The 27,588-nt window shown below is 49.1% G+C and overlaps 1 protein-coding gene across 2 annotated transcripts; it reads left to right on the top strand.

The window, feature by feature from the left end:
• Positions 1–425: 425 nt before the first annotated feature.
• Positions 426–26,864, top strand: LIPG (lipase G, endothelial type). 2 transcript variants are annotated; one of them, XM_069568610.1, is made up of 11 exons: positions 426–880; positions 1,301–1,447; positions 5,149–5,330; positions 6,985–7,164; positions 9,028–9,139; positions 14,220–14,441; positions 16,204–16,446; positions 17,324–17,444; positions 18,363–18,581; positions 22,223–22,327; positions 24,479–26,864. In XM_069568610.1, exons 2-11 carry the CDS (start codon positions 1,351–1,353, stop codon positions 24,498–24,500), a joined length of 1,503 nt encoding a protein of 500 aa, XP_069424711.1. In that variant the 5' UTR covers positions 426–880; positions 1,301–1,350; the 3' UTR covers positions 24,501–26,864. The 2 variants fall into 2 exon arrangements, with proteins under 2 accessions (XP_069424711.1, XP_069424710.1); XM_069568609.1 differs by lacking the exon at positions 426–880 and having other exon boundaries at positions 1,048–1,447.
• The last annotated feature ends 724 nt before the right edge of the window (positions 26,865–27,588 follow it).

The following is a 27,588-nucleotide window of genomic DNA, read 5'->3' on the forward strand; positions in this document are numbered from 1 at the left end:
CCTCTAGCCCTCCAGCCCCAGGTATGAGAGCGCCTACCACGAGGCAGGCACCGCACCCAGCGCTGTTTGTATTATCCTGTGTGTGTGTGTGTGTGTGTGTGTGTGTGTGTGTGTGTGTGTTAGTCGCTCAGTTGTGTCCGACTCTTTGAGACCCCATGGACTGTAGCCCACCAGACTCCTCCGTCCATGGGATTCTCCTGGCAAGAATACTGGAGAGGGTTGCCATGCCCTTTTTCCAGGGGGTCTTTCCAGACGCAGGGATCGAACCCTGGTCGCCCACATTGCGCCCACCAGGGAAGCTCAGATGGTATTATCCTGGATCTTTTCATTTCTGCCACATCCCTAACCGACAGGAACTGTTACCACCGGTGTACGGGGGAGGAAGGAACGGCTTTGGGGAAGTTGCGTGGCTTGCCCTAAGTTCTGTAGCTAGTGGCGAAGCTAGCACTCCAAGAGGGGTCAGAGCGATTCTGACACCCAGGCTACCGCCCACAGCCTCTTAACTCTGCCCGGTTATTGTCGGATCGCGCCGTCTGCACCTGTCACGGGCCTCGCTAGCAGCAGGAAAGGGAGTAAAGAAGGATCACAGGGTGACCAGGTGTCTTTTCTCCATGCGGACCGTTGGCCCGGGGCGAGGAGAGAGCATTGTGCGCGCGCGCGGATGGCTTTGCGCCTTGGAGAGGGCAACCTTCCTTCTCCAGGGATCGCGATCACAGAGGGAGCAGGGCTATGGGGCAACGACTCCCCTGGAGCTGCAGGGGGTGGCAGAGAATCTAAGGTCCGGAAATGGACACTGAGAAAAAGTAGGGTGGTGAAAGCGCTGCTGCCCCCGGAGCCGGCTGGGGAGGAAACAAGCCTGCGCTTGCTGAGTGTCCACGCGGTGAGTGTGCGGTGCTTTCATTCAAACTTTGGGGAGTCTTTGGTTCTGGCGTCAGCGAAGGTGTGACCAATCAGAGTCCGGGCAAGGGAATAAATTATGCAAATCACCATCTGGCGATGGATCAGATGACTCCCAATACTTAAAAAGTACCTCGCCGGGAGCTCGCTGGGTGACAGTGGCGAGCCCTGGCTTCCTGGGCAGGCGCCCGAGAGGGCCGGTCTGGTTCTGGTTCAAGCCCCTTCACATTCCCCCCACCACCCCGCGGCTGAGTTTAGCCGAGTTTTCATCTTCAGTCTTCTCCACCTTCAGCTGTCTAAGGCCACCGCTCTCTGGTGGAGCGAGGGCTTCCCACTTGGGGTTTTACAGGCTTGGACCGCTGGAAACTTCGAGAGGTGTTTTTTGTCTTGTTTTTTTTTTCAGTCTTTTTAAAAGTCCCAGTTTGGAGAAGGGAGTGCGAGGGGGTGGTAAGGATGAGAAACACCGTTCTTCAGCTCTGCCTGTGGAGCGCCTATTGTTGCTTTGCCACGGGAGACCCCATACCCCTTGGTCCAGAGGGACGGCTGCAAGGTAACTTATTTCACTTATTTCATTACCACCCCCAAAGCTTCTTTTCTGGGCCAGGGCCCTCTGTCTTGCCCTTCTTCCTCGATCCTGCAGCATCCTCCTTGCTTTCCGCCTGCGCTGTCCATTCGCTCCTCCTAATTGGTCTTGCAGTTCACTTGTTCCTCGGCGCTTCTGACCAGGGCATCCCAGAGCCGGCCGGCTGCGGGGTGTGCTCCCCCGCGCTCTGTCCGGCTCCACCCCTTTGCCGTTAATATGCACTCTTATCGATGCTGTCCAGCCAGCAGAGTTGGCTGCCAGCAGCTCTTCAACCTTGCCCTCCTCTTTGAACTTGCGGGTTTTCGAGGCAAGAAGGTTGTTAGAAAGAGCTGTCATCTGGCGCTCTTCTTTTTAATCTCGGCTAGATGCTTTGAAATTTTAGGCGCCAGGGTAGCTGGCTCTGGTTTGAGGAGCGTTTTCCGGGAGGATTTGGTGGGTAATTTGGACAGAGAACCCCAGGCTGCCAGCCTCCTCCTCCTCCTCTCCAGCAGTCTTTCCAGCCTTTACTCCTCCTCTTGCTACCTTTCTTCCTTCCAGCTGCCAGCTTTCCTTTTTCAGTCTCTTCTATTGGAGAAAGCATGCCCTGGAGGAGCAAGGGTAGGGTCACCCCACAGGAGTACTAGGTCAACCGGTTAAGCAGAGGAGAGTGGGGAACCCCTGAGCCATATCCTATTAGCTCATCTACTATCCTGTTGTTCAGTTCAGTTCAGTCGCTCAGTTGTGTCTGACTCTTTGCGACTCAAGGAACTGCAGACTGGGTCAAATGATGTTGGTCCAAGATGCTTATGTATGAGCAGGAGGGTTAATCTGAATGAATGGAAAAATTACTTAACACATTCCCAACTCTGGTATACTTGAACCAGGGTAGGTTTCATCTCTAGTTCCTCTCCTATAAAATGCTAACATTCCTTTCAACTTCTACGTTCTGTGATTCTAAGTATTTGGGGGTTATTTCCTTCATTCAAAGAAGTCTTTATTTGCCAGGAACCCTTCTAGGAGTGGGGCTTCCCAGGTGGCGCAGTGGTAAAGAATCTCCCAGCCAATGCAGGAGCCACAGGCGACATGGGTTCCGTCCCGGATCAGGAAGATCCCCTGGAGGAGGAAATGACAATCCACTCCAATATTCTTGCCTGGAGAACCCCATGGACAGAGGAGCCTGGCGAGCTACAGTCCATGGGATCCCAAAGAGTCAGACATAACTGAGCAACTGAGCACACAGGCTTTTAGGAGGATACAGCAGTGAACAAAACAGGTGTAAACCCGCACCCCCGGGAATCTTGCATTTCAGTGATGAGAAGATAGCCAGTCAACTTCTTAAAACATAGAAATAGTGCTCAGTGTCATGGAGCAAAATAAAAGAGAGGAGGAAGGTACAGAGGGCTGGAGGGAGAAGGTGGTGTAGCGTTAGTCTGTGACCAGACTTCCCTCACTGAGAAGCTGACTTCTGAGCAAGGAACTGGAGGAGAGGAGAGGATGAGCTTGGGGACATTTGGATGAAGGACGACTATGAAGTCCCAGAGGCAGAAGTGATGCTGGCTGGAAGTAGTAGAAATGAGCTAGAGAACTGTAGTGTCAGAGAGAGCCAGGTGCTAAAGTGAACGTTTTATGTTCACCTTATGTGGGTTTATCCATGAGTCAGTGCTGGGAAGCCAGCAGACTCTCTTTGCCTTTTCCCTAGACTTCCCATCTGGTCTCTATGAGTGGCTATCCGGGTGGAAACTGGGAGATTTTGAACAAATTATATCCATGGTTCAAATTTCTGCCAGTTGGGGCTTTTGTTCATTAATGACAGAGTTCTGCTCATGTGTATTTAGTTATATTTTCTGGAACCTTATCCTTTTTACATCTGGTGCGTCCTCCCCCTTGGCCTCTTCACCACCAACCCCTCTACCACTGTAGTCTCTCTTTCCATGACTCCATTTGTTTGTGTGTGTGTTTTTTTTTCCTTTCTTTTTAACTCTGGGATAATTAAGCTCCTGGTATGGTCATTTGGTCCATTTTCCTTTGATCTCTGGGTGACTGGACAGTTTGACTGTCTAATTTCCTAGCCTGATATCAGGGGTGGTATCCTGGATGATTAGAACAGGGCTGCTGCTGCTAAGTCGCTTCAGTCGTACCTGACTCTGTGCGACCCCGTAGATGGCAGCCCACCAGGCTCCTCTGTCCCTGGGATTCTCCAGGCAAGAATACTAGAGTGGGTTGCTCCTCCAAGGGATCTTCCTGACCCTGGAATTGAACACTTATCTTCTACATTCACCTGGGAAACCCTGAAGATAACAATACCTAGTGTTAAAAGGTCTTGGGACCATCAGTAACATGGGCTGTGTTTTGAAGTAGAGCCATCTTCTAGATAGTGCTGTGTGTGTGTGTACACGATGGAGCTGAAAGGAGAGGTTTTACTGCTCTTACGAGCATCTTTATGGCTTTGACAATTTATTTAATAAGGTAAAAAAGTGTCTGGCACCTGTCTGGTACTGCAAGAAGCACTGAGGTTGCATGAGGTGTTTGGGGTAAGTGCCAGAATCGACGTGGGAGCAGTAGGGTAGCCCAGTGTTTAAAAGGTCAAAGTTCCTTACCTCCAATTCCAAAATCTTCCAAAACTGAAAAATTTAACTGGTAGCTTGTTTGGCAGCAAGACCTGGCCTTACCTAACCTGAATTCTTACACAATTGGCATCCCAAACTGACCTGAACCAACAAGATGGTCTTTAAAATCTTTTTCTTTTTCTTTTTTTCACCCTTGAGTATGAGTAGTCATGTATTTCCTTACAGAAATGTTATTGGTGTGTTTGATGAATGAGCAATGCCCCAAACCACACACACACACACACACACACACACACACACACATATATGTGTGTGTGTGTGTCTGTATATATATGTATGTATATATACACACATCATAATACCTGTTTAGAATCTGAACATTTCTGAATTCTGAAATGTAAGTCTGTGTGAAAGTGTAGTTGCCCAGTCATGTCTAACTCTTTGAGATCCTATGGACTGTAGCCCACCTGGCTCCTCTCTCCATGGGATTTTCCCAGGCAAGAATACTGGAAAGGGTTGCCATTTCATTCTCCAGGAGTGCAAGTGGTCCCTAGCATTTCAAGAGAAGAATTGAGGACCCGTTCTCTGAAATTAGTAGCTTGAGGGAAGGAAAGAGCTCATTTGGATTAGAAAGAAGGACAGAAGGTAAGGGAGACTTATTTACTTCAGATTCACAGTCATTGATGTGTGTGTTTGTGTGTGTTAGTCACTCAGTTGAGTCCGACTCTTTGCGACCCCATGGACTGTAGCCCACCAGGCTCCTCTCTCCAGGGGATTCTCCAGGCAAGAACACTGGAGTGGGTCGCCATGCCCTCCTCCAGAGGCTTTTCTCAACCCAGGGATGGAAGCCTGGTCCCTGCATTGTGGAGATCCTCTGGGCCACTGTAGGAAGCCCTACAGTAGTTGATACTAGTGACTAATTAACACTTAAACTTTGGTGAGGTGTGCCTTTTATAACATCTTTGCAACTCTTCTGTGAGATGAGATGGAAACATTCAGCAGATGTAAAAGCTGAAACCCAGAGGGGTTAAGTAATTTGCTCAAGAGTGAACAAGAACTGGACCCCAGAGCTCTCACCACCCAGGCCTGCTAGCTACCACATGCTCTCTTCTTTCTCCCCAGATGAGTTCGACAAATCCAGGGTGGTACCGACTGCTGCCAAACCTCCTGTGAGATTTAACCTCCGCACCTCGGAGGACCCAGAGCACGAAGGATGCGATCTCTCCCTTGGCCGCAGCCAGCCCTTAGAGGACTGTGGCTTCAACGTGACAGCCAAGACCTTTTTCATCATTCACGGATGGACGGTGAGCCCGGGGGGAGGTAGCTGCTCTCCAGCTCTACATGGAATTTGGTCTCCTTTGTTTTGGTCAATTAAAAAGCATACTGGTGCTTCCAGATTCTGCTCTTTCTCCCCCTCTTTTCTTGTGGGCTGCTTGTATTTCAGACAGCTGTGAAGAATGTAATGGGCACTTTGCTGAGGGGGCAATCTGGACTCCAGCAGGGTGGCATTTAATGCTGGCACGCAGTGGGCTTTCAGAAAGTGGCTCTCCTGAGGGCAGTAGCCTAGCTCCACTGGCTCTTAAGGGACCCTCTAATTACACTTAATTACTTTGGTCAACCGCTGCCTCACGGGGGCCATCCCTTTTCGAGAGCTCAGCTGAACTGAAGCAACTTGACTGGCTCAGAGAGTCTGTGAGGAGCCAGCTGGCCTGGCTGGCTGGCCCTGGTTGGCACGGTGCCCTCCTGTGTGCATAGAGATAGTTCCATTTAAAGCCACTGGAGTCTTTCTATGCCCTCGCTGAGCCATTCACATCGAAAAGCCCATAACAAACTTCAACAAAAAAAGGGCTTTAATGCTCGGCCTCAGAAGCTTTGGACCAGCGAGGGATTTATCCATTCATCTAATGAAAGTCTGTAGGAAAATGGCACTGTTAAGTGAGCAGGCTTCTGCCTGGGCTAATTGGGAGGGGACGTTCCTCCCCTTAATGATGAGAAATTCATTTCCGTTACATGCTTGCTGGGTCTTTAGGTCTATCACCAACTGTTGGGGTCAGGCCTGGCTAGGGGGTGTTATGTAGGCACCTATGTACCAAATGCAATCGAAGGGATCATTAAGGGCCTGTCTGCCCATCCTCACCTCACAGCCTATGATTATAATCATTTGTTTGGATCTTTTAAAGGCCCCCCTGTCAAAATGCAAATACAAACTGCCTGCCACTGACAAACACATTCCAGAAGGTTCTTTTGTAATCTGTTTGGAACTTGGAACAGCAGTTTCCCATAGAAGCAAGATTGTAAATGGCCTTTGGGTTCCCAGGCCAGGCACAGGAAATCTATTTATCTAATAATGCACTCATGGATAGGTTTACAACTGGACCTAGTCACCATTTACACTTTGTTTCTGTGAGAAAATGTGCTCTGAGTTCTAATTTGGGATTCCAGCAACCGATCTTCCCTCCTCTAGGGTCAAGAGGGATGGCAGAGATGGGTTGTGGGAAGGGGTCATTTGTTAACTTGGCGTTTGCCTAAGAGACAGAATCTCCTTGCATCTCTGAGAAAGAAACCCATTCTCCAGGGCAACCCTTTTCAGCTGCTTCTGAATGCTGGACCAGGTCACTTACTTGCCTGACTGTGACAGGGCTAACCTCAGGTCGGCTTGGCCACCAGCACGTATCCCATAGCAGCCCTATTGGTCAGTGGGGCAGCAACACAGGACACCAGCTTGGACATTTTCGATGGGAAAAGCTGGAGGCGTCATCAAGGGCAATGGAAGACACTCGCCCACATAGCAATCCTGACTGTGGCTGGCCCCGCTCATGGGCAAGCATTGGTGTCTGGGGGACCAATGTGAATGTTCCATGGCTGCGGGAAAGGGTCACAGAACTGAATTTCATATTCAATAGTATTTTTTCAAACCCAGAGAAAGAATTTTTTTTTTAAGTCCTGTTTTCTCTGCAGATGAGTGGCATGTTTGAGAACTGGTTGTACAAACTGGTGTCAGCCCTGCAGATGAGAGAGAAAGGAGCCAACGTCGTGGTGGTGGACTGGCTCCCACTGGCTCACCAGCTTTACGTAGATGCGGTCAATAACACAAGGGGTGTGGGACTCAGCATCGCACAGATGCTCGACTGGCTTCAGGTAACAATGGGACTGAAGGGAATCATCTCCTTTTCTGAGAAGGATCTTGAATCCGACCCCTTTTAGGAAACAAAGATCGGATTATTACAGTGAACCGAGAATATCTTTGAGATTCAAATTTTTACTGAATTAAGTATCGCTTGAAATATTTTGGAAGCTAGAACTTTAAGAAAGCTTTCTAATTATTGACTCATTTCTGGATTTTTCCTGTTACTTTCCTTGCAGGAATTTACTTGCTGATGCCTTCGGAAGCTTGTAATCTTTTTTTTTTAAATTTAATTAATTTCAGCTGTGCTGGGTCTTCATCGCTGCACGCGCTTTCTCTAGCTGCAGCGAGCGGGGGCTACTCTCCGCTTGCGGTGCAAAGGCTTCTCATTGAGGTGGATTCTCCTGTGAGGGTTCCCCTGATGGCTCTGCTGCAAGGCAGCAGACATGGGTTTGATCCCTGGGTGGGGAAGATCCCTCGGAGGAAGAAATGACTACCCACTCCAGTTTTATCGCCTGGGAAATCCCGTGGACAGAGTGTCGGGTTTCAGCAGTTGCAGCACATGGGCTCAGTAGTTGCCATTCCCAGACTCTAGAGCATAAGCTCAATAGTTGTGGCACATGGGCTTAGCGGCCCCGAGGTGTGCGGGATCTTCCCAGATCAGGGAGGGAATCTGTGTCTCCTGCATTGACAGGTGGATTCTTTACCATTGAGCCACCAGAGAAGCCCCAAACCTTGTAATCTTAAATACTTACTGATGTCTACTCTTATTCTGAAGGGTGGCTGGGCTGAGGGTAGGAAGGGTTGGTTCAAACAAATGCAGCCTAATGCCTTGCATATAATATACATGGAAAACAGATCTTGAGGTCTTACGTTTACTTTTATAGGTTAATGATTTGCCGAGGCTCAGTGGACTTAATGGGAGGCGGGGTACACTGGCAGAGTGACTCAATTATCTGGGCAATTCTAACCTGACCTTCCTTTAGAAGCCCATGAATCTGATGAATTGTGGCAAAATTCTGGTCAGGATTCTCAAATAGTCCTCAGTCTTCTGCCTAGGTTGTTTAGTTGAGCTTGGTTCCTGAGCCATGGGGTCAAATCCCCCCTCACCCTCATCACCGAGTGCCTTCCCTGTCAAGGTCTGATGCTTCGACTCTGGGATCCCAGACAGGCTGGTGACGAGGAGGTGGGCAGCTCCTGGGCCTAAGAGAATGGGCAGGGAGCACCCTGCTGCAGACCGTGTCTGGCACTTAGTCTCCAGTTTGTCCAGTGGCTTTGGCCTCGGCACTGCTACCCCTCCCCACCTTAGACACTGCCAGAAACATGTAGGGGAAGGGCCCTCATAGCTCAGTTGGTAAAGAACTGCCTGCAGTGCAGGAGACCCCAGTTTGATTCCTGGGTTGGGAAGATCTGATGGAGAAGCGATAGGCTACTCAATCTCGTATTCTTGGGCTTCCCTTGTGGCTCAGCTGTCAATCCGCCTGCAATGTGGGAGACCTGGGTTCGATCCCTGGGTTGGTAAGATCCCCTGGAGAAGGGAAAGGCTACCCACTCCAGTATTTGGGCCTGGAGAATTCCATGGACTGTATAGGCCACGGGGTTGCAAAGAGTCAGACACGACTGAGTGACCTTCACTTTCAGGTATGCAGCTTCTAGTCACAACCTGCACCCTGTCCCCAGTGCAGGGTGACTGAAGTGCCACCAAGCCCTTTCCACCTCCCCTTACCTGGCTGTGTCCCATCCATGTTGCCCTGCCAGCACTACCAGCCACCTCCAGGCTCCTTGTCCCCTCCCTGGCATGACTGCTGTTGAATTGCTGGCAACCTGTGGGCTCAGGGCCACGCTCCTCACTCCTTCCCTTCTGTGACTTTCTGCAGGGCAAGGAGGACTTTTCTCTTGGGAATGTTCACTTGATTGGCTACAGCCTCGGAGCTCACGTGGCCGGGTACGCGGGCAACTTCGTGAAAGGCACGGTGGGCAGAATCACGGGTAAGCATGGCTCCTTCACTCAGGGCTGCTCCTGGGGCTCCCTCCCGGAGCCCTTGGAAAACTGAACTTGTGCAGGACTTCAATATATGAAGCAGATAGAGGGATGTTCTGGTTAAAGCTGGGTATCTGTGGGTAGTGTTAAGTTTGTTATTTGAGCCTCCCCCTTCTCAGGAGGAATCTCTGGGTCCCCGAGCACCAGGGAGCATGCTTGGAAAACCACTGGTTTAGTGCAAAAGGTGAGGAAGCACCCAGACAGCTGAAGAGACTCAAGGGCAGCCCTGGGGTAAAGCCCGGCCTGCAAGCTCTGGCGCTCACTCTCAGTCTCTGCTGCCACGCTCCAGGAGCTCAAGGGAAAGGAATCAGTAGTGTGGCTTGTGGTTTGAATTCTGCCTCGGACTTCTATTTCATTCACCAACAGCCTCTTTCCAGTGTTTGGTTGGTGTTACTTATTAGTGGTAATGACCTGTTTAAAATGTGTGGTTAAACTCTGTCCTTAAAGGGACCTTTCTGGTAGTGGTACCCAGGTTGGCAATAGAAAGTCGAATTTTCCATCTTATTGAGGTTTTTTTTTTTTTTAAAGTGAAACTGAGTTTATTTAGAGAGATACACACTCCATAGGCAGAGTTGGTGATCTTCTGATGTGAGAATTTGATTTAAATATTTACATCATCTAGTGACTGGGAAAAGTGGGAAGGACTCTTTCCCACTCAGAGGCCCCTGAAACACATACACAAAGCTTCCTCTAGGAGAAAGTCAGAGGCAAATTTGTTGCCCTGAATTTTTGCCCTCCTGCCAGCATTCTTTGGTTAGTTCTCCCTCCCTGCTTCCCACACACCTCCAACCCATTGAGGGCCCAACTGGTCACCCAGAAGGAAAGAAGTAATCATTTCCTTCCTGGCCATGTGTATTCATTTTGAAACAGGACTCAGGTAGAAGGGAGTCCTTAGCTAAAGAATGACTTAGTAAAGGTCGAGTTTCAACAAGCCAGCAGGGTAGATGTGAAACTATATAGAGGGACTTCCCTGGTGGTCCAGTGGCTAAGACTCTGTTCCCCATGCAAGGGGCACGGGTTCAATCACTGGTCAGGGAACCAGATCCTGCATGCTGCAACGAAGACCCGGTGCAGTCACATTTGTGAGGTTTAGTCGCCCTCCTCAAATCATTGTCCCCGGGCTTAAGTCTAATGAGCACACACACACACACACACACACACACACTCCTTTCGATCCAACTGTTTGATCCAGCATAACTTGAGAGCTTCACTTTTGATTTTCAAGTCAGCGGGGCCTGAACTGTCCAACGGGCAGTGTGGCCACAGGTGACTACTCAGTAACCCCTGGCTGGAGCAAAGCCCATGGGCCTCGAGCCCCTCTGGGTTCTATTGTCTGCGTGCCTCCTCCTCGCCCCCAGGAGAGGCCTGGTGTTGCAGAGCCAGGCTGGCTGTGTGCAAAGGCAGCACACACAGCCCCTGCCAGGGCCCCAGGGCCAGTGTCCTTGGTAACGGAGACAGAGAGCAGATCCTCCCTCTCCCTGTCTCTGAATCTGAAGGTTCCTTCCCCCTGCCTGTCTGGGTGGGAGCTGCTGAGATGAGGGCTTCTCGGGCAGAATGCTGATCAGTGTTTCGGGCCATCTGCAGGGAGTGTGGGGGCCAGCTTGTCCGGAGTTCGGCCCCTTTTCTGCAGACTCTCTGCAGAGCGCGGCCCCGGGGCGAACATGACAAGGAGTGGCCCCTGTCCAGTTGCCAGGCAGCACCTCAGGGGCATCTGGCTGACCTGACGCATGTTGCCATGCATGTCTGATGGGGGAGGCCTGTGCCCTCTCCTCACCCCTCAGACTTCCCATGGGCCTGGGAACCGGGTGGTCCTGACTGGCAAGAGGACCAGAGATGGCAGCTTGTGTGGAGTCCAGAGGCCAGGGAAGCTGCTGCGCAGAGGCCAGTAGGGGTCCTTAGCCTGGGCCTGCAGGGGGTACCTGAACCCCAGTCTTGCTTGGATCAGAGAACTGTGGACTTGGGGTCTGCTGGAATTTTACCCTCTTAGGCTTCTGAGGGAACTCCCTGATCCGCTAGGGAAGAGGTCATAGGTCTCTAATTGTACTTGCATTTTGTTACTTATAAAGAAAGAAGCAAGCAGATTTGTTCATTCAAGAACTAAGTGGCCAGCTGCAGGCTATGGGCTAGATGCGACCCAATGTCAAGCACTCAGGGTGTAACCGGTCCTTTGTGCCATCTCTAAGCCATATAGCATCCAGGCCAAAGAATTCTTTGGGCTTCATTTTACAGATGGGGAAACTAGGACTCAGGGCTTAAATCACAGGCCCGGTATTTGACACCCTGATAGCAGAGCTGGATGCAGACCCGGGCCGTTGGGCCTGCGCCTCACCCCTGGGCCATGCTGCCGGCCTCCTGCTGGCAGGGAAACAGCAGCTGTGACAGTCTCCTGCCAGGCCAGGAGGCAGAGGTTCTCCTGGGCGTTGTGTGTGTGCGCAAGGGTGTGTGTGCATATGCATGTAGGTGTGTATTCCATTTGCTGGACAGGACACCTTTGGGGGAGTCTGACTGAATGGAAGGAGGGCTGCTTCTCCATCCTCTCTTTTTGGACTGGATGCATTCACCCTCTCCTTCCTAGTTAAGTAAATTGTGCAAATTTCCTGCGGGGTTTGTGGGCCTTGGCTACGTGTCAGGCAGGGTCAGCCTGGGGAGGCGAAGGCTCAGCCTGCCAGCCAGCCGGCCTTTCGAGAAGCCCTGTCAGCCAGCGGCATTCCTCTGGCCCAGCTTGGTTTCCATAGTGCTGACTGTCTGGTGGAGACTTTTGTTCACTGATGCAAGAGCCCCCCTCTTATTGGCTGCAAAGCAAAATGCTTCTCTTCTTTCTTTTTTTCTTCAGGGCACATGGTGAGAGGCAGGGAGAGGCCACCTGTGTCAGTACTGGGTCCGTTCAGTTGCTAAAAAGAGTCATCGAGGGCTTCTCAGGGAGGCCACTGCTTTTGTGCTGTCTTTCTTTTAGGTCCTGGGCTAGAGAGGAGCCCCCAGGCAGCCTGGGCTCTCTTTCTGCCTCTGTCATTCATACATTTTTCTAAACTTCTCTTGGAAACTATGCAGAGTTTCAGTTATTACCAGTTCTCATGAGTAGTGAGCTCCACAGGTTTGCTATCCACTCTGAACAACAGCTCTGCCTTTCGTTTCTCCTAAAATCACCCTCCGCAAGCCTCACTGCGTGCCTCCTGGTTCCAGTGCGCTGGGATCTGGGGAACAGGGTTCTATTACCCATCTCCTGGTGTCGCAGCTCTATTCTCGGTCATTCTCCTCCCTCCCTTGCTGTCTCTAGATCCAGGCTTCTCAGCCTCAGCACTATTCATGTTTGGGGCCAGATAGTGCTTGTGCGGGCGCTGACCTGTGCATCGTAGGATGTTTATCGGCATCCTTGGCCTCTACTCACTAGATGCCAGCAGCTTCTTCTCACCCTTTTCTCAATTGTGACAACCAAAGATGCCTCCAGACACGGCCAAATGTTGCCAGGGGTCCCCTTGGGAGCAAAACCCCTCCCAGTTGAGAACTGTTGTTCTAGACTAAACAAACCTTTCCCAATGGCACACAATCTTTTCTTCGCTTTCTCTAGGTCCTCTCTCTCTCTTTCTCTGTGTATAGGGCAAATAAAGAACCTTTTAGGCTGGGTTGAATTCAGCTCCCATAATTACTTGGTAGTACTAGCTAGTGTTTACATTGATAAGCACTTACTCTTTTAATATCACACATGAACTATATGAATTAAGACATTCAGATTTCATTTTCTAGATAGTACTGAGGCATGGGAGAAGTTTTTTTTTTCTCCAAAATCTGGTCCACAGACCATTTAGTTTTGGGATCACCTGGGGAATAAGCCTTTCTTTCTGGTTCTGCACCAGGATCACCTGGGGAATAAGCCTTTCTTTCTGGTTCTACACCAGACCTATCAATCAGAATCTCTTGGAGGTCAGGGAATCTGCATTTGATGCTTTGCAAATTCTATTTTGGAATGGGTTTTATACTTGTGTACATGTGTGCTAAGTCACTTCAATCATGTCTGACTCTTTGCACCCCTATAGACTGTGGCCCGCCAGGCTCCTCTGTCGTTGGCCAGAGAATATTGGAGAGGGTTGCTGTGCCCTCCTCCAGGCAAGAATATTGGAGTGGGTTGCTGTGCCCTCCTCCAGGAGATCTTCCCAACCCAGGGATCGAACCCACGTCTCTTACATCTCCTGAATTGGCATAGCACCACCTGGGAAACCCTTTATAGTCATGTGGTTCCCAGATATTATAAAAGACAGTGAAATTGTCTCTGTTGTTGCCACTATCTTCATGGTTACCTGCCCTACTCTCTCTCCCAACACACATACACACAGGAAATCTGGGACTTGTGTGTCCTTCCAGAGTTTTTCATAATTACAGAGTGAAACCTGAATTTGTAAGAAGCTCCCCACAGATATTTATGCTGTTTTAAATTTGAGAACCAGAGCTCTCTGCAGTGTTGCTTGTTTGTTTGATACAGAAGGGTTGCAGGCAAAGGGTTTTGTGCTTGCGCCTACAGAAGAGAGGAATTCTGGAAGCCTGCAGATACTCAGTATTTCTGGTGCACCCGGCTCTTGCCATTCCACTCCTGGGCCTGACTCATAACTAACAGAAAAGGAAGAGGAAGTCTCGATGCAGATAGCTCAGTTTGGGGAGACTGAGTCTTCCCTCTCGAAGATATAGGTAGCTCAGTTATTCTGTCAAACTTTGGCTAAGATCAAGGTTGTGGAAGACTCCTAGTGGCAGAATAAATGGGAGGAATGGCTTAGTTTCAGCCAGCCCGAGTTCTTTCTAGAACCACTTCAGTTCCAACAGTCTGTGGTTCCTTGGATCCACATGTTGGTTGAACCTCATGACCAGTTTATTGAGTCAGGTGGAGTCTTGAGAAGAAAGCCAGCATTCCTATACAGCAGGCACCAAACTGTGCAGGATTCCCACGGTGCGGACGTCTTCATTCTGCGCTCGCAGACTCAGCTATCCACTGGGTCTCCGCTCACCTGACATGGCCCGTCTTGGCTCCCCCTTCTGCTGTAGGTTTGGATCCTGCTGGGCCTTTGTTTGAAGGGGCGGACATCCACAAGAGGCTGTCCCCTGACGACGCAGACTTCGTGGATGTCCTGCACACCTACACGCGCTCCTTTGGCTTGAGCATCGGCATTCAGATGCCTGTGGGTCACATCGACATCTACCCCAACGGGGGTGACTTCCAGCCAGGCTGTGGACTCAACGACGTCTTGGGGTCGATCGCATATGGAAGTGAGTTCCTTATTTTTTCTTTTGACTCAATTATTGCATCTCCTCCTGAATCAGCCCGAGCTATTATTGTTCCCAACAACATCCATTTCGTTATTCCCACTTCTCCCCGCAGTGACCCTTCAACACTGTTTATCCTGCAGTTCATCATCCTGCAACGGCCTTCCTGTGGCCTCTGGTCTGCTGTCTTATGCTTTGAGGTCATAGTTATTATTTTTACAGAAGGAATACCTTTTTGTTGGGGAAAAAATCAAGCATTATGGAATTGCCTACAGCAAGAAGTAAAAATACCCCCTCATCTCCCACACCCACTCTTATTTTTATTCTCCAGAGGTAGCCAATATAGATATTTTGTGTGTATCCTTCCAGGCTTTTTGCTTTGAAGATTTATTTATGTGTGTATGTGTGTGTGTGTGTGCGCGCGCGTGTGGTGCTTTTCAAAATCACGTTGTCCTGCAGCTTTCCTTTTCCAGTCCTAATATACATTGTGGACATTGTTAGACATCAGAGTACATAGACCTATTTACCTTTTTCCTTTTTAAAGGTTGTATAATATTCTTTAGCATGGATGCATCGTAACTTAATTTTTTATAATATTTTAAAGAAGTAAAATCAAGACACTTCCTCACTCACTAACAAGTCTGTCTTCCTGAATGCCTAAGCCTATTCCCAGCAGTCTTGGGGAGAACTGAATTTGCTGCTGAAACTGATGGGCTGGGTTTCTCATTTGCTCACTGCCTTGCATCCTCAGTCTTTTAGGGTTTCTAAGTCTTGGCCCCAGTTGGCTCTCTCTGCTCTGATGCTCTGCTGTTTGTATGCCCCACTCTGTCACTCAGTCTTAGGTTGCCCTCTCCCAAGGTGTTATGCAACATCCAAGAGGTCCTGCGGGGCTTGGGAGTTTATGCAAGGAGAGTGCAGCTCTGCCTCAAGTGATCAGAGGATGGCATTTTTTAAGTCTGGTGATGTTAATGAGGAAGGAAAAGGGAAGCTTTGCCAAATGTTTCTGAAGGTCCCAGGATTTACTAGAACTATTGGCTTTAGCCTCTGGTTGCAAGAAATAATGATTACTCTGGGTCAGAAAAATTCAAATTATGCTCCTAACTTTGCAACCAATTGGCTCTGTGACCCTGAGCAAATGACTTCAGCTTTAAGGGTCTGTGGGTCATCATCTCTAATTGAAAGAACTAGAATGAAGTTGGCAAACATTTTCTTAGAGAGTCAGTTAGTAAGTATCTTCAGCTTTGCAAGCCATCAGTCTCTTTGTTTCAAAACTCTGCTCTGCTGCCATAGCGCGGAAGTAGCCAGAGACAGCAGGCAAATGAATGAGTGTGGCTGTGTTCCAATAAGACTTTACTAAAAATGGACCAGCCTGCAAGGTGTAGTTTGCCGATCCCTGGACTAGATGATGTTTAGCATTAGATCCATTTCCAGTATTTTGTGACCACACAACTCCATCAGGACTTGGTGACTCCTCCTGCACAACTGGCCTCCATCACCCTGTTTAGTGCTTTTCCTACGTACTTCCTTGCTCTTTATTGCTTTGTGTGTATCGGTGCAGTCTTCCTACCTGGTGGGCAAGCAGTTCAGTGGCAGGACTAGCCTCCAGTTCTAAAGAAAGCACAGCATGTGTTAAGAATGACACAAACAAGCATACGAGTAGTGACAAGAAAAATAGTGATAACTGATGCGTGAGTGCTTGCTGATGGAGCAGGCCAATCACCGAGGAGCAGCTCAGTCCTGACGTCTCTGTCTCCCTCTCTCCCAGCCATCGCAGAGGTGCTGAAATGTGAGCACGAGCGGGCAGTGCATCTTTTTGTCGACTCTCTGGTGAATCAGGACAAGCCGAGCTTTGCGTTCCAGTGCACAGACTCCAACCGCTTCAAAAAGGGAATCTGTCTCAGTTGCAGGAAGAACCGTTGTAATAGCATTGGCTACAATGCCAAGAAAACAAGGAACAAGAGAAACAGCAAAATGTACCTAAAAACCCGGGCGGGCATGCCTTTCAGAGGTAACCTTCATCCCTGCCTGCCTTGCCCTGCAAAAGGACCTTTTCCCTATTTCCGAATACCATGCTCTATAACAAGCACATTCCTGCAGTTTGATCTCATCGTTGCAAACCAGATTATAATGTGCATGCCCTAGGAAAGTTAAATATTTAAAAGTAAATGATGGGGGCTCCTTTGGTGTTGTGAATTATCACTCTATGATCGCCATGACTTAAAAATTCTATCTTGCATTTAGCTTTTCATATTTGTTTTCTCATTTGATTATCAAAATGATCAGAGATAGGCCTAACAGGGAATTGAAATGATATCTTACATTTTTATAACATGTTATAAAACCAAAAGTTTTGTGGGTATTATATTACATATGAGGAAATTGAGGTTCAAGAGGTTAATGCCTTGTTCCTTTATTCAAGGTCACATAGCTCAAAAGCATCTAGGTCAGAGTCCCCCAAAGTTCTCCCAAACCCCAAGTTCAGGGCTCCTTCTTCCTTTTATTAAAATTTTTAATAGAAGAGATAATTGCTTTACCATATGTGTCAGTGAATCAGCTATAAGTATATATATATGTATGTATATATATACTTATATACTTGAATATCCTATTCAAGGCAGGATATACTTATATATCTCCCTCTTGAACCTCCCTCCCATGCCCTCCATCCCACCCCTCCAGGTCATCACAGAGGGCTCCTTCTTCTATACTGCAGTGACCTCTTAGGCCACTGGAGAGAATGAAGTCAGAGGGAGGTTAGAGGTTGGGCTGGACCAAAAGGATGTCAGTCCCTAAAAACTCACTGTGGTGGGTGACTCACTTTGGGTCAGGGTATCCTAAGATGACAAGCGAGGCTCACAAATGTCTTTGTTCTGCTATCTCTGCAGTTTACCATTATCAGATGAAAATCCATGTCTTCAGCTACAAGAACATGGGAGAAATGGAACCCACCTTTTATGTCACCCTTTATGGCACCAACGCAGACTCCCAGGTTCTGCCTTTGGAAATGTAAGTCATGGGTTTTCTTTGCTGGGTGCAGGACAGAGAACAAGTCTGAGAGGTGCTCAGGGGCATGTGAGCACTTGCAGGGGAGGCTCTGGGTGGTTCCTCCCTCCTGCTTCACACTCTCCCGGGAGCCCTGGGCTCACAACATTTCTGGGAGGGAAGCTCCTGGGATGAATCAGCAGCGTGAGAATCTGCTGGATCAGCTGGCCAGAAACTGCTGTTTCATTCAGACAACACCTGATTCCTGAGGCTTTAGGAAATTTGGAACCTGAAGCATGTTATCCGTGGCCCATTTCCCATTATCTGTGGGAGGGGCACATGGTAATCAGTGTAGACCTGTTGAGCACTTATAAGGTGCAGAGTGCCCTGCTGAGTAATGCTGGGATTGCCAAGGAATGCAATCAGAGTACTTGCTCTCAAGGCTGGGGGCTGAGCCTGGGGGACCAGACTCGTGTGCACACACTCATGCACACAGATGGGGAGAGGCAGGCGCCCCTAGGTGCTGAGTAAGAGGGACAGACAGGAGGGGCTGGGAGTTCCGGAGCGGGGGAGATGGATGCCCGTGGGCTGAGGGGACGAGACGTCGCTGAATGGGGGCGTGACTTTGCACTTTTCTCGTTTCTGTTCTTTCCTGGTCCTGTTCCCCGCAAGGAAGTCGCCTACATGATGAGATGCTCAGGTTCCCGAGCATTGGATAGGAAGCTGGGGTGCTGTGCGTGGTGTTAGCTCTCTGCTCGTGTGGGGCGCAGCTGAGCTTCCATGCTGGTCCTGCTGCCGGGACGTGGAGGGTGTGGCAAGAGGGGCCTCTCGCACATTTCTCTCCCATCCGTGAGGGGCAAGGGCTGTCACCGTGTCACCCTGCATGGTGCCGCAGTCTCCAGGTGGTAGGGGACAGAGACCAGCGTTCCTCTCCCCTTGCAGGGTGGAGCAGATCGGGCTGAATGCCACCAACACCTTCCTAGTCTACACCGAGGAGGATTTGGGAGACCTCCTGAAGATCAGACTCACGTGGGAGGGCAAGTCTCAGTCCTGGTACAACCTGTGGAAGGAGCTTCGCAGCTACCTGACTCAGCCCCGCGTCTCCAAGCAGGAGCTGCATATCAGACGCATCCGGGTCAAGTCTGGGGAAACCCAGCAGAAGTAAGTTCCTCATGACCCTCTTCCTGTCCCGTGTCCGTGGTTAGCAGAGGGCGTGTGCCTCTGCAAATCCTTTTCTTAGATAAGTGCACATGTGAAGGGCGTGCTAAACCGCTTCAGTTGTGTCTGATTCTGAGACCCTATGGGCTGTAGCCTACCAGGCTCCTCTGTCCATGGCATTCTCTGGGCAAGAATACTGGAGGGAGTTTTCATTTCCTCCTGTGAGCATGCACCTTCCATCTTTTCCTATCCAAAGCACGGGGGCAAAACCACAAATGCTTTGCAAAGAAGACTGAATTCCAGATCAATTTGTGCAGCTTGTGCCCTGGTCACAGGCCCTGGGCTGAGAGGGGTGGGCAAGTGGAGGCTGGAACCCAGCCCTTGTTCCACTTGCCAAGTCCTGTGCTGGCCTGGAGGAAGGGGGCTTCTCCTGGACAGGGCGCTTCAGGAGAGCTGCCTTGTTTTGTTTTAATATTGGTTAATATGCCCTAGTACGAGTTCAATTACTTTTTTTTAGCTGCACCAAGTAGCATGTGGGATCTTAGTTCCCCAACCAGGGATCAAACCCGTGCCCCTTGGAGTGGAAGCACAGATTCTTAATCACTGGACCAGGAGTGCTGTTTGTTAATCTGTTTGCTCTGGGGTCTGTACATGCAACAGAAGTTGCATGAGGTCTGTGGGGGTCCTAGATTCCCTGACATCCTATCTTCAGAGCATTCTACCCCTCCTTGGGAAGCTCTGACTCCAGGATGTGAGTGGGGCCCTAACATCAAGGAACAGCGATCCCTCTGTGCTATGCCAGCTGGCACTTTCCCCATGTCTGTTAACCAAGCCTAACATGAGAAATCCACACCTAAATCAGCCCCTGAAACGTGCCTTGACTCTCTGAGCAGCTTCTGGCTAAGTGGGAGCCAGGAAACCTAGAGGACATTCATCAAGAGAGGAGGGTTTCCTTGGCCAGACCCTTCAGCCAGCCTCTGGGAGGTCACTTCCAGCCTAGGGTCGATGGGAAGCAGGCTCCACTCTCTGTACCTCTTCTGGCATTTTCTCTATTACAGTTCTTCAAGTGGCTCATTTCCATCCGTCACCTATCTTGCATCTTGGCCATGCAGGGGTGGAGCCTTGGGTCGCTCATCTGAGTAATTCTGGTCTAGAGACCTGGGCACTGGGGTATAGTAGGGGTGGGTGCCCGCCGAGGGGAACTTTAGCACAAAGGCTGTGGTCTACATAATCGTGTGTCTTTCTCCTTCTCTTGACGCTGGAAAGTGCAGCCTGTGCCGACGTGTGGCAGCTGAAATGTGATCGTTTTTTATTTTTGGTACTTTTGTTTTGGCCACATTACACAGCATGCGGGATGTTAGTTCCCCCACCAAGCATCGAACCTGTGCCCCATGTAGTGGAAACGTGGAGTCTTAACCCCGGACCATCAGGGAAGTCCTGAAAGATGGAAGCGAATCTAATAAACCACTCAGCCTTAACAAATGTGAACCATTTTCCATACTGGTTTCAGATATGAGATTTTAAAAAGTAAAACATTACAGATGAATCAGAAGCCCCTCTGCTGCCTGACTCCTGCCCTTCCAGATCAATTGTACTAATCTTCCAACATTAACACATGTTAGCGTTTCCCTCTTCGTGATGTTTATACTTTCACTGCTTCTGTTCGTATCCATGCGCAACTTGTAGAATTGTTTTGGTTGCTTCTGAAGTTTACATGAGTGGATATTCCTTTCAAAGTTGCTTTTCTCCATTCAACATAGTTTATGAAATTTATACAAGACATATCGATCCCATCTACTCATGTTTAGGCTTCCCAGGTGGCTTGGTGGTAAAGAATCTGCCTGCCAAGGCAGGAGCTGCGGGAGACACGGGTTTGATCCCTGGGTTGGGAAGCTCCCCTGGAGAAGGAAAGGGTAACCCATTCCGGTATTCTTGCCTAAAAAATCTCATGGACAGAGGAGCCTGGCAGGCTACAGTCCATGGGGTCGCCAAGAGTCAAACATGACTGAGAGTCTGAGCATCATTCGTGTTTAACTCCGGTATGCAAGCCATCATTGAGCAAACAATAGTTTCGCCGTTGTTCTGCTGAATATTTACCTTGTCGTTGCTTTCTTGCAGTCATAAGTAGTGCTGAGGTAACCATCCTGGGATGTTTTCCTTGTGCACATGGGTCAGGGCCTGTGCTTAGTTACTCAGTCGTGTCTGACTCTGCGACCCCAGGGACTGTAGCCCTCCAGGCTCCTCTGTCCATGGGGATTCTTCAGGCAAGAATACCGGAATGGGTTACCCTTTCCTTCTCCAGGGGATCTTCCCAACCCAGGGATCAAACCCGTGTCTCCTGCAGCTCCTGCCTTGGCGTGGGTAGCCTTTCCTTTCTCCAGGGGATCATCCCAAGCCAGGGATCAAACCTAGGTCTCCCACATTGCAGGGAGATTCTTAACTGTCTAAGCCACCAGGGAAGCCCAAGAATACTGGAGAGGGTAGCCTATCCCTCCTCCAGGGGATCTTCCTGGCCCAGGAATCAAACCTGGGTCTCCTGCATTGTAGGCAGATTCTTTACAAGCTGAGCTACCCGGGAAGCCCATGGGCTTCTTGGGGGAATGTTAAATCACTGGGTTATAGTATATGTATTTACCAACTGGACTGGATATTAATCCCTTTCCAAAGTGCTTGGACTAATTTTTCATCTCAGCCAATGAGTAAAAGTTCTCTTTTTCCCCCTCCTTTGGTGGATATTCTTGCCATTCCTCTGGGTGTGACTTGGTCACTTACTGCTGTTTTCATTTGTATTTTCTGATTGGGTGTAATGGGTGTTTATGGGCTGTTTGGGTTTTCTGGTAAAAGTTTGGAAGACTGTTCAGAATGTGGCTTTTGTCCTACTGCTAAGTATCATGGTCAGATTTACAGGCCATGGGGTCACGCTGACCACATATCACCAAGGCTGATGGGCTGGAAGTTGGGCTGTATGTTATAGCTGAAATAGTTTTAAGACTACTGATTCTTCCTGTGATCTTTGTTGTCTACTTCCTGAATCTTTTCTATTAACTCACAGCTGAGTTCCAGTTATGCTTGTCAGTGGGTATTTCTGGACACCATGCTGGAGGGACCTTGAGTTCCTTCACTCAAGGAGTTTATAGTCCCCTACAGATACAGGAATTCGCAGCTATTCAAGGCAGGATATAATGTGTTAAAATGAGATAACGCCTTCGCTATTAACTCTGTGCCATAAGAAGTAACGACAGTAACACAAACGACATTTATACAAGGATGTGCCAATTCATTAAACTGAGAAGTCAACAGAGGGTTAGCTTAGTAAGGTCCTGAGCAATCAGGGAGGCTTCAGAGAGGCTATGCCTTGGAAGGCAGGTGGCCATTTGGACAGACAGAGGGAAGAAGGTGGAAGGGTTGTGATTAAAGGCTGCATGAGCCAAATCATGGGAAACATCAAAGTGAAACCCTTTTGGTGTGCTTGTAGCAGCAGTGGGGAGTTCTGAAGGGTCTTGAGTCAGGATGGGTGAGATGAAAACTTCTCTTTTCTTCTTACTCCATCTGCCTTGGATCCAGAAAGCACCATATGGCTGATGCACAGCCGTGTCCCTACCCCTGGAGCTTTGGCTACATCAGTGGTTTCTTTTTCCTTCTAGATTGACTTTTTGTGCAGAAGATCTTGAGAACACCCTTATATCGCCTGGCCAAGAGCTCTGGTTTCACAAGTGTCGGGATGGCTGGAGAATGAAAAATGAAACCAGGTAAGCAGGATGTGCTCAGCAGTTCATGCAGTGCCTGCTGATGGGTCCTCAGGCTGGACGTGCGTCCAGGCACTTGGGACATAGAAGCCAACAAAAGCAGATGAATGTCCCTTCCTTTATGAGGCCGACCTTCTGCTGGAAGGAGATAGATGAATCAGTGTGACAGGATGTTGGATGCTGTGAATGTCCCTTTGCCTCTTGTTCTGCTTCACCCTGTGGGTGTCACAGCCATGGTCCTGCTGGAATGAGGTCTTTCAGTGACTAAGTCCCCAAGCTTGGTACCCATGTTCCCATCTTAGATTGAACTTCTGTGTAGTGACCAGGGCCATGGGAAGTTCCAGGGCTCCTGGTTGCCTTCTGGGCACCAGGGTGGAGTGGTGAGTTAGGCGGAGTTAGGGAGAAGCACAAGGCTCGCTTCCCTTTTAAGATTTTCTGGGACCCAGGTTGGTGTGAGTGGATTTAAGTAGGCAACTCTCCCCCTTTCTGTTTTCTGGCCGTGAGGCATATGGGATCTTAGTTCCCCAACCAGGGATCGAGCCTGTGACCCCTGCATTGGAAGCATGGAGTTCTAATCACTGGGGAAGTCCAACTTTCTCCCTTTCTGAGAAGCAGGAATGCTCAGTGTGCATGTTGCTGTAACAGACAAAGGGGTCATCTTGCTTCAGTGTCCCTCTTGCCCTGTGCTGGAGTCTCATCATTTCAGAATTGAGGAAGGCTGATCCTGTGGTATGAAGCAGCGGGTCCTTTCAGAAGGGGCCTCAGTCAACACCCTCTGAGCCTAAATGCCTGCTGAGCAGGAGGGAGACACCCCCCGCTCCGCCCCAGGTCCCAACCCCTGGTCCAGTCAGAGGTACTAAATAACAACGCTCCCCAGCACGTAGATATGCCCACCCTGCGTGTGTGCTTCCATACAGCATCTCATTTCCTTTGATCAAGTCCACGATGCTGGTGCTGTTAACCTTGTGGACAGCTGGAGGACATGAGACTCAGGGAGGTTAGATCACTCTTTTCAGGTTCCCCAGTTGGTGACAACAGAGTGAGGATTTGAAGCGGTTGGTTTACTCGAAAGCCTGTGTTCTTTCTTGAGCGTGGAGGTTCCACTTGCTCAGATGAGTCACCTTGCCTCGATCTAGGTATCAATTATCAAGCAGCTGCACCCTTGCCGGGGTCCCCCTGTGATTAGCTGTCTGCCAGCCCTGAGGGTTGAGCTACATCCTGGCTGCTCTGTCTTGTGTTCAGGAGCATCACCGTGACCACACACTTGGAGATCACAGGACTTGTGGCATCCTGAAAACTGCTCATGTAATTAAAAGACTCAGTCTAGAGTAGGCTTACAAGATTTTCTGCTATGATAATAATTTTAATTCTTCATGTCTGTGTTTAAATGTATACCTTTCCAAGTGCTTCCACACATTTTTACTTCACTGATTCTTGGAAGAGCCATGTAAATTGCATACCCGGGAAGGATTGCTATTCTGACATACTTCTTTTTCCCACTCCAGAGCTTCCTAACAGTTGAGAATGCCATAATTCTCTTAAACTATCTCTTTGAGAAAACAGATTGTCCTTTCATTTGCCCTCAAAAGACTAGAAAACAACAGGCTCCCCAGTAATAACGCCAGGAAGTGGTGACATCTCTGGGCTGGAGTATTCTCTCTCCAGCTATGAACGCTGTTCATCTGTTCATAGGAAAGGAGACTGAGGCTCCGAGAGGTTCCATGGTGCCTTAGTGTAGCTGAGATTTAGACTCTGCCCACTTCCGGTCATACTGCAGGCTCTCCTGTGTTTTTAGAGCAAATCAAAGAGGGCTTGATCATTTTCCCGGCGGTTGCCTGTGTGTGTGTATGTGTGTGTGCATGCGCGTGCATATACGTTCATGCTGAAGGTGATTATTCTGCTAAATATGCAGGTGTCATCATTGAGGTGTAGGGAGCGAGGAATCCAGAGTGGGCCCTCATGTGGTGTTCCTCAAATTGATTCTGTGGCTTTTGGGGGGAGGGGGTGGGAAGAGCAGAACCCTCTCCATTTGTTCTGAAAGGGAAGAAGGTAACACAGGCGGAGAGGAGTAGAAGAAAGCTTGGTCTTGTGGTAAGCAGAGGTGCAGAGCTGCGAAGCCAACTAACAACTCCACTCCCACGTGGTTCCTTTCAGTCCAACCGTGGAGCATCTCTGAGGGTGCCTGCAGGGCCCCCCACCCACCCGACTTCCAAGCCTGTGGAGGGACGTTACAGTGGAGGAGCCACCTGATGGGAGGACCCGGCTTGGCCCTGTCCCTGGAGCACTAGGAGGAGCCCGCTCTCTGGGGCAGCTCTGTGCCTCCCGGGAAGGCTTGGACTTCTCGCCGCTGGAGGGGAGCGCACACCGCCGTGCCTGCTGGCCCCGCTGCTACTCTAGGACTGCTCTCCCTCCAGGTCCGAGAGCAAAGGGCCGCTGCCTCGACCTCTGCATCCACCGGGCTGGTTTCTCAGTGACTGCATGAGCCTGTGCTCCACCTGACAAGGGTCACAGGCTCTGAGAGCCTCTGTGTGGAAGGCTGTCCGCTGCCTGGCCTCACCTGACCTGAGTGAGAGGTCTTTCTGCTGGGAGCTGGCTGGTGTCAGGACCTGGGGCCTTGTTCACCCAGGGAGGGGAGAGCAGGTCTGGGAGGTGCAGAAACTCTCACTCTTGTGGTTCACTGGGTAACCGGTAATCTGTCCCAGTTATATTTCATTCCGTCCTGCTCCCCAACTTTCTCTCTAAAGCACATATCATGGGCTTTCTTATTTTTTCCATTGCTCATTTTTTGATTGGACAAATACTTGCTAAGCACTGACAGTTAGCAGGTGGCAGTAGACACCTTGGTAAATTTCTGCAGACCCTCTCCTCATTTGAAGCCTGATGGGTTTGGGATGTCTAGACTCCCTTCCAGTTTAGATGATCCATGACTATGCACGAGGGGCACTGAGGGGCTATAGGATGTAAGAGTTGGGGACCCTGAGGCTTCAAGTGGTTTCTACCTATTTCTTCATAGTTGACATGCATCCTCCTTCAGAGTGACATCTTTGATCACCAGCAGAGTGTCATATGTTTTGGGGACAGAATGGTGACCAGTTGCTGGACATGACTAGCAAAATCTCTTCTGTGTAGGAAGATGGGAGGGGATTACACATATCTGTTCATATGGAAACCAGCACACAGCAGATGCCACGATGTAATTAATGCCACCCTTGTTCCTTTTTGAATTATCTTGTTCAAATACCAGTGCCCTTTCTGTGCTGAACTTCTTCGAAAAGCCCCTACTTCTAGATCTTGATTTGAATGAATATACATGATATCTGAGGAACCCTTTTGTAATTTTCAAAAGATTTGAACATGCATCACTTAATTCGAGACTCATAACAGAAGGTGAGCAGGGCAGCTACTATTATCTCTATGTTACAGAACCAAGGCTTAGTGAGTTTCAGCCACGGGCCTAGGATTATATATCAGGTTGGTAGTGGAGCCAGGTGAGGACCCAGACTTCCTGGAGCCAAAGCCCATGGTATGCACGTCTCTACAACTTCACCAGTTCTCCTACAGCCATTTCCCACCAACATGCCCCAGACGTGACAAACAAGGGAGGTTTTTCAGAGCCAGCCATGAAACCCTAAACCCTTTAATTAATATAGTACTGGGAGGACAACTGTCCAAGGGGTTAGGATTTTTACGGATGAATATTATTTGGAAGGAGTTGTGATGGCAAGTGGGGTTGGGGGGAGAGCTATTTTCTCTGTACTTAGGTTTATAAATGTTAGTGTTAGCTGTTCAGTCGTGTCCGACTCTTTGTGACCCCACGGACTGTAGCCCACCAGGCTCCTCTATCCACGGGATTCTCCAGGCAAGAATACTGGAGTGGGTTGCCATGCCCTTCTCCAGGGGATCTTCCCGTCCCAGGGACTGAACCTGGATCTTCTGCATTGCAGGTGGATTCTTTGCTGTCTTAGCCACCAGGGTCAGGAAGATCCCGGGAGAAGGGAATAGCTACCCATTCCAGTATTCTTGCCTGGAGAATTCCATGGACAGAAGAGTCTGTAGGGCTACAGTCCATGGAATCACAAAGAGTTGGACATGACTGAGGGACTAACACTAGGTTTTTAAAGGACATTGTTTTCATCTGTATTGTGCCAAAGTTGTATCATTGTTCAATGCCAAACTTCTGAAGACATAACCCGTCAAAGACCTCAGTTCAGAGTATTTTCTCAATCCAGTTGTGTGCTTGTCCTGCTGCTTCTGTGACTGCTTTCTAGACAAAGTAAGGTTTGTGTTATGACTGTGCATCTTGGTCACGTTCTGCTCCTGCATTTGTAATGGAAGCCTTGGGAATGGAATCCTCAGTGGGTCCTGTATTTATACATTCGTCTAGAAGCCTTATTTGTATATAATGATGCTTTTTTAAAATGCTTAGAATGCTATTTATTTCTCAAGTGTATATAATGTATAAAAACAAATGTATGGTTAGCTTTTACTTTATGATTAACCATTTTCAAGATTAAAATGTTTAATAGTAAAACGATAAAAATCTACAAAATTCTTCATGGTCTAGCATCTCACTTCTTAAAATTTGAAAGAATTATGCCTGCTTAAGCCTAGGGTTTAACGAAAAAGTTACTTTAATGTAAGATATGTTCTCTGTTTGAATCTAATTGTTGGTAAGAAGTGGACAACAACTCCTTTCACTAAAGAACAGGAAGAGAAGTTACTTGAATCGCAGTAGAAAGTCCAGGTGGTTCAGTGGTAAAGAATCCACCTGGCAATGCAGGAGACACAAGAGAGGCAGGTTTGTTCCCTGGGTTGGGAAGGTCCCCTGGAGGAAGAAATGACAACCTACTCCAGTATCCTTGCCTGGAAAATTCCATGGACAGAGGAGCCTGGAGGGCTACAGTCCATGGGGTCATGAAGAGTCAGAAATGACTGAGCATGCACGCACAGATGCACAGACAGAAAGTCCCAAAGGTGGATGTTTGGAAGAATGGGGAGGACCTTGGGAAATGTTGGTCTCAGGAGATCTAGCTAACAGTGACTTAAACCAGATAGAAGATGAATCCTATATTATGTTAAAGTCCCCAGGTGGTACTGAGGTTGTGTTCCCTAAAGCCAGGCTCTTAGTTTTTGCTGTGACATTCATAGGATGTTCTCCCCACCACACAGTCCAAAGTGTCCCCCATTAGGTCCACTTCTAATCCCAGGGAACTTAGAAAGGGAAGACATGTTCCCTTTTAGTAGCATCATTGAAGAGTTGCCCA

Source organism: Ovis canadensis, chromosome 23 (genome assembly GCF_042477335.2).
Source record: "Ovis canadensis isolate MfBH-ARS-UI-01 breed Bighorn chromosome 23, ARS-UI_OviCan_v2, whole genome shotgun sequence".
Lineage (NCBI taxonomy): Eukaryota > Metazoa > Chordata > Mammalia > Artiodactyla > Bovidae > Ovis > Ovis canadensis.

Coding starts and splice junctions, on each gene's coding strand:
- LIPG (XM_069568610.1), top strand. CDS start 1,351: ATGAGAAACACCGTTCTTCAGCTCTGCCTGTGGAGCGCCTATTGTTGC. Junction 9,140..14,219: donor CACGGTGGGCAGAATCACGG/GTAAGCATGGCT, acceptor CTTCTGCTGTAG/GTTTGGATCCTGCTGGGCCT. Junction 16,447..17,323: donor GGCGGGCATGCCTTTCAGAG/GTAACCTTCATC, acceptor CTATCTCTGCAG/TTTACCATTATCAGATGAAA.